The sequence below is a fragment of the Myotis myotis genome, unplaced genomic scaffold (genome assembly GCF_014108235.1).
Source record: "Myotis myotis isolate mMyoMyo1 unplaced genomic scaffold, mMyoMyo1.p scaffold_m19_p_17, whole genome shotgun sequence".
NCBI lineage: Eukaryota > Metazoa > Chordata > Mammalia > Chiroptera > Vespertilionidae > Myotis > Myotis myotis.
The window spans coordinates 14,506,606-14,512,849 of record NW_023416321.1 but is presented as its reverse complement, the minus strand read 5'-3'; the positions used below and the strand labels follow the sequence as shown (position 1 = coordinate 14,512,849).

At 55.7% G+C, this 6,244-nt stretch overlaps 1 protein-coding gene across 1 annotated transcript; it reads right to left on the bottom strand.

The window, feature by feature from the left end:
• Window positions 1–2,423: 2,423 nt before the first annotated feature.
• On the bottom strand, window positions 2,424–3,104 carry LOC118672370 (pancreatic prohormone-like). The gene is made up of 2 exons (XM_036342016.1): window positions 2,766–3,104; window positions 2,424–2,575 (listed from the first exon to the last, which is right to left on the bottom strand). The coding sequence occupies exons 1-2, from the start codon at window positions 3,011–3,013 to the stop codon at window positions 2,497–2,499; spliced, it is 327 nt and encodes a 108-aa protein (XP_036197909.1). The 5' UTR covers window positions 3,014–3,104; the 3' UTR covers window positions 2,424–2,496.
• Between the last annotated feature and the right edge of the window lie 3,140 nt (window positions 3,105–6,244).

The window sequence follows — 6,244 nt, the reverse complement described above, 5'->3', positions numbered from 1 at the left end:
GCAAAGTGATTAATCACAAAAACAATATGTAATTATATATGTGTTTTCTGATGGTCTTAGGCAACCCCTGTGAAAGGGTCATTTGACCCCCAAAGGGGTCGCGACCCACATGTTGAGAACCACTAGTGTAGAGCATAAGGTCCTGCCTTTGCCTCCTGAACCCTGCCAGGCCTGCTGGCAGCAAGCAGAGCAGGGGAAGGGCTGGGAGCCCAGCCAGGCCTGTTCCTGGGAAGCTGGTGAGAGAGTGGGGCTCTCCTCCAGAAGCTGGTGGCCATCAGAGAGGCCTGGGCAGGGGCAGATCCAACTCACAGGTGTGTCCTGGGCAGGGGCCTAATTCTTGATGCTGGGAAGTGTCTACACCTCTCCCTACTCAGAACCCATCCTCTCAGCTGCAAAGAACATTCTGGGGTCAGGTCTTCAGGCTCCATCATCCAAATCCAAATTCTGATCTGCTGGGACCAGCCCTCCTCCCAGACACACCCTTGAAGTTAAGAATCAGCTTGAGACATGCATTTGCCTGGCAGCTGCTTCCTCTCCAGCCCTTTGCCTCTTGGGGCCTGGTTCCACTTTCAGGTCCTTTGCACGCACCAGACACAGCCAGACTGGAGGGGAAACATGATGTGGTGTCATGGCTGTGGGTCAGTGTGAGGAGCTGAGCCCAGGAAGGTGCGTCCCCTCATCCACCAAGCCCACAGGCCCCCATCCCTGCAGGCTGAGAATGTGAGGGGGGCAGGAGAAGCCATTCCAGGAACCAGGAAAGTTCTAATTCTCTCGCTTCTCCCTCCCACCCCTACCCCCATGACTCTCCCTTATCCACAGGTGCTCCTAGCCCAGGAAAGGGGGAGAGACAAGCCCAGTCACACACACACATACACACACACACACACACACACACACACACACAACAGGTGCAGGATTCCTTCTGGGCCCTCCCAGACCTGCAGTGTGGAATCCACAGGTTAGCCCACTCCATGGAACCTGAATTCCCCATGGCCCTCCTCCCATTCCCTCCCCTCCCGTCCCCTCCCCCCCTCCTGAATGGCTCCTGCACCCAGGAGTTCACAACCTCTCAGGACAAGTTCTTTCCAAATTTCTGGTTCTTCAAGGATATTTCCTATAGTCCCCCAAAGCCTGCCTTCCAGAGCCCCTCCCATGGGCCTCTCCCCACTCTTTCCACGTATGAAGAGCTTGTTATCTCCACTTATTCATGGAAACAGCCGGTTGGCCAGTGGCTACATTGCAAGTCTGCCCCTTGCAAGCTCCGGTTTACCTGGGTCAAAGGCCCAGCTAATGTTTCACCTGCATCATTTCATGTCATGCTCACTACAACCCTGTCATTCTGTCCATTTTACAGATGCAGAATCTGAGGCTCAGAGAGGTTATATCCCTGCCCAAAAGCACACAGACAGCAAGTGGCAGATTTCCTGTTTGAACACAAGCTCATTTGACTCTAACGCTGATGCTAGAGTCAGCTAGACCCTCTATTAGAATGCCATCTGGGGCAGGACCTCGGACAAACTGCGGCACTTCTCTCGGCCTTGCTTTCCCCTCTGTAGGGTGAGGATAACAGTGATCATCCTCGCAGACGTGCTGTGAGGTTCAGTAGCCCTGGCACACAGTAGGCTCCTTTTCCCCACAACCTGCACCTGACACCATCTCCAGACCCCTCCCCTTCACAGTCCCCCTCGTGGGCCAGGCTGCTGCTGAGCCTCCTACCCCTTACGTGCTCCAGCGGACCATGCACAGTGACCGGCCACAGGAGGGCAGCTCTGGTGCCATCCTGCAGCCAGTGGCTGTCTTTGCTCCAGTCATTCCTCTGGGCTGGGCTGTCTCGCTGCCCCCATGCCAAGGACACTAAACTATAGGGAAGAATGGGAGGGGGTCCATTTGGGCACTGGGCTGTTATTGGGCCAATGATCAGGAGAGCCTATAGGTGCTGAAATGGAAGATTCAGGCTCCAGCGCCACTTCCCTGACTCGCTGAGTGACCCTGGGGGAGTCGCTGCCTCCCTCTGGGCCACACTTGCCCCTCCGTGAAGTGGAGCTGAGCTCAATGGCTCTGATGGCCCCATAGATGGTCTGTCCATTCCGAACACCCTTCTTTCCCTTCCCCTCCGTCCCCTCCCCCTTTCTCTCCTGCCTTTGGCTACTCCTGATGCACCAGGGTCCACAGAGACACACGAGAGAGGCAATGTCTTTGATTTGCTTTATTTTGCCTGTGGGAGTGGGGAGCAAGCTTTGGCCAGAGCCACGGGTGTGGAGGAGAGACCTGGGCCGGCACTGCCCTTGGAGGCGGAGGAGGCGGGGGTGGCTTACACGTCCATCTGGCTGCGCTCCCTGTGGGGAGAGGCCCGCACATGGCAGGGGGAGTGGGCAGTCCTCAGACCTCAGGCGGCCTCAGGCAAGCCCTGGGCCCCTGTTCTCCCCCCAAACCCCCAACTCACCTCCACCCCCATTTCAGCCCCAGGGAGCTGGCACACAGGGCGGGGAACCAAACCTACCTGGGGGCAACTTTGTTGGGGGCTCCCCACTCCAAGAAGTTCCACGGCGTTTCTTCTTGATCTCTTTTCCCGTATCTGGGAGGGGAGAGGCAGCTGGGGCTAGCCAGCACTGTGCCCAGGTGCCAGCCCACCTGCCTCCTGCCCTTCCTTGGGTACCATCCTCCAGGGGCACACGGGCCGAGGCCTGGCCAGTAGAGTGGTTCTGCTTTCCCAAGAACGTGGAAGGGGCAGGAGCCGGGACCACTCCCCCTCCCTCTGTACACACCTGAGCCTGGTCACCCTGTTGATGTATCTGCGGAGCTCGGCCGCATACTGGGCCAACTGCTCCGGTGTGGCGTCGTCCCCTGGGTAGTCTGGCTCTAGTATGTCCCCCGAGGCACCCAGCGGCGGCTGCAGCAACAGAGCCACACACGTGGACAGGAACAGCAGGGAGAGGCAGCGGCGTGCAGCAGCCATCTGAGGAGCAAGGAGTGGAGGGCATTGGAGGCAGAACCCACCCAACCCCTCGCCCATCACTTACTTCTCCAAGCCTGGGGACAAGAGGGCGAAGCAAAGAGCCGCTGGGACCTGACACCCCACCGCCTAGGGCACTGCCTCAGCAAGTGTAGACAGCTCCTTCCGTAGCAGTGCAGCAGCCAGAGCTCAGCCAGGACCTCAGCAAAGTAGAAAAAGGGAGCAGAGAAGGTGGGACAGGGGGCAGGAGGCACAGGACGCATGAAGTCCAGGCCTGATGGGCTCTGAGTAGGCAGATGTGGGGTTGGGGCTGGAGGGAAGGGGTTGGGGGGACGTGTGCTCCTGCGGTTCACTACCTCCCGAACCCCCACTACCCATCCACCAGGGAGAGACATGCAGATACAGAAGATCACGGTCATAACACACACACACACACACACACACACACACACACACACACGGATCCCAATCACTCACAAGCTCAAAGGCACTCACACATTTGTGTCCACAGCCACCACCAACCACTCCCCACACACATTTGCAATCCAGTCACAGATTGCTCTTCGAGGGTGCGAGGTTCGTCCATATGTAGAGGCAGATCCACACAGGACCTCAGGCCTCCTGAGGCGCCCCCGTCCTGCAAACCATCAATTCTTCCCCCCATCCCAGGCCCTAGACCCAGGGAGTCCCCCAGACCTTGGGGCAGACTGAGCCCACTTACCCTGAGTCCTGAGCAAGCAAGCCCTAGACCAAGCAGGTGCCTGCCTCCTGCTGGATGCGTCCCCTGCTCTCCTCTTGGCCCCTTTATAGTCCTCAGCCCCCAGAGTCCCCGCCTTCTGTCAACCCCTCTCCCTCCCCAGCCCTCACACCCTCCTCCCCGTGGTCACCCTGGTACCTGCAATGCCAGCCAGCTCACTGGGGCCAGGGACAGGGCGGGACAGGGCAGTGCTGTGAGGGCCAGCCTTAGCAGTGTAACGGGTAGAAGGGAACTACAGTGAGTCTCCTGTGGGCTCCCATCTGCCATTGGACACCAAGAGCAGGCTTGGTCCAAGGAGGACGGGGTTCTGGGATCTCAGGAGGAATGAAAGGTCCTGTTGGCAGCACCCCTTCCCAAGGATTAGCCCCAAGCATCAAAAGAATTCTTTCAGGGCAGAAGATTGAGGCTGGGGCTCTGAGACTAGGGGTGAGGGGTGAGACTCGGGACTTTCTTCCCAGTCTGTTCTTAGAACAAGGTGGGAATGGGGGAGGTGCCTCAGGTAACTAGGAAATATGAAAAGGAGTGGGGGCCCGGGTATGGAGAAACCCACTCTCTGGCTGGAGAGTAGGATGCAAATTAGAACTGATGTGCCTGGGTTCAGGAGAACTGGGGGTGTCAGTTTCTGGAGCCACCACAGAGCTGCATTCCAGAGGGCTGAGTGATAAAAAGCAGCATCATTTGTAAAGCCTTGCATTTTCCAGAGTGCTCCCAGTTTAATCACCTCACTGAGTCCTTATGAAACAGTAACCTCCATCTTTTTGGTATAAAACTGCTGTTTAAGTTTAACCCTGCTATCTTGGCTTCTGTACATACCTGCTTGCCTTAACAATAGGGTAGTTACCTCAGTTTCCAGACTGAGACCTAGAAACTCACATAAATCACCCCATTATGTTGCCAGCCCAAATCACAAAGGTTATCTTCCGTGCCTGAGGACCAGAACCACCAAAGATTGCTTCCCATTGGTTCAGTGGCTCCAGGAACTGAGATTGTAGATGACCTTTAGAGATTATTAACTTTGCTCAATTCTGCTTCCGTCCAAACTGCTTTCGCAAGTTAGCTCCACATTCCAACGTCTAGCAGGATGTGGTTTTTACCTTTATAAGCTCGGTACAGTAGTCACTCGGGCCATCGAGATTGGCCGTCATTTGAATAAATGACTCCTTAATGCAAATTCTTGACTTGGGGTGTCCTTTGTGGGATTCGTGGGGTACATTATAACACCTACAACAACCCATTTTACAGATTCAGAAACTAAGGCTCAGAGCCATTAAGTCTGACATAACTGGTCAGTGGTAGATTCAGGGTTTGAAGTAAAGTCTAACTCCAACACCTGGACTCTCTTTTTCTAAGTGGGGCTGTCAACGTCCTGTCTAATAAAAGACAAAGATTGAAATTAACCGTACCTCCACTACGCTTCCCATTGGCTAAACAGGGCGATATGCAAATTAACTGCCAACTAAGATGGCGGTTAACCGCCAACAAAGATGCTGGCTGATTCGCATACTGCAGGCAGGGCAGGACAGCGCCATCACACCTGCCCTGCCACAATTCGGGCCTGCTATCTGTGACCCGGGAGACAGGTGTCCGGTATGGGACCCGACCCAGGGCTGGCAGGCGGGACCGTGGCGATCCGCCACCAGCCAGGGCCCCAACCACCCTTCCGGGGAAATCTGGGGCTGGTGGGCACAACCTCAGCGATCGGCCACCGGCCACGCCTCCAACCGGCCCTCCCGCCTTTGACCCAGGTGGATGGGACAGTGTGGCTCCTCTGTCATCCCAGCTTCCTCATGACAGTTTTGGAAACTGACAGCAGGGAGGAGGAAGTCCCACCCCCACAGAATCATCCAGAATCAGCCGTTTGTCACACAGCTCTCAGTGGCCTGACAGGCAGGACTCTCATTCACCTGCATCTCAGACCGTTTCAGTAGACAGGTAGGACTATGTCCAAAGAAAAACGGTTGATACAAGGTAGCTCTGCAGCCGAAAGGTGCCGGTGTTATCGACCGAAAATGTCTGCAGAGCAACGTGCAGATCTTGAAAGAAGGCGGCGTCTGCAACAGAATGTATCTGAAGTGCAGCTACTGGAAAAACGTCGCTCTGAAGCTGAAAAACAGAGGCGTCTTCGACAGAAAATGTCTAAAGACAAAGAAGTTTGAAGTTGAAAGAAGGCGGTGGCGATGACAGACTATGTCTAGAGAACAGTCAACAAGTACTACCAGAAACTAAGATGGCGGCATAGATAAACACCGGGAAATTGCTGCTTCCCACAACAATCGATAAATGCATCAAGAACACAAGGTGGACATCATCCAGAACTACAGGAGGGCTGGCTGAGTGTAAATTCTACAACTAGAAGGAAAGAAAAGCACACTGCGAGCGGGAGGAGCTGCGGAGGTGGAGTGCAGAGGTACGGGGGCTCGCGCGCGGAAAGGGTCTGGCACCTGAGGACGCGGCTGTCTTTTTGAATCCGGAGGGAGACACAAGCTCCCGAGGGCTCTGAAATCCGGTTCCGGGAAGTCTCTGGGGACCCAGGA

Coding starts and splice junctions, on each gene's coding strand:
- LOC118672370 (XM_036342016.1), bottom strand. CDS start 3,013: ATGGGCGAGGGGTTGGGTGGGTTCTGCCTCCAATGCCCTCCACTCCTT. Junction 2,576..2,765: donor AACAGGGTGACCAGGCTCAG/GTGTGTACAGAG, acceptor CTCCCCTCCCAG/ATACGGGAAAAGAGATCAAG.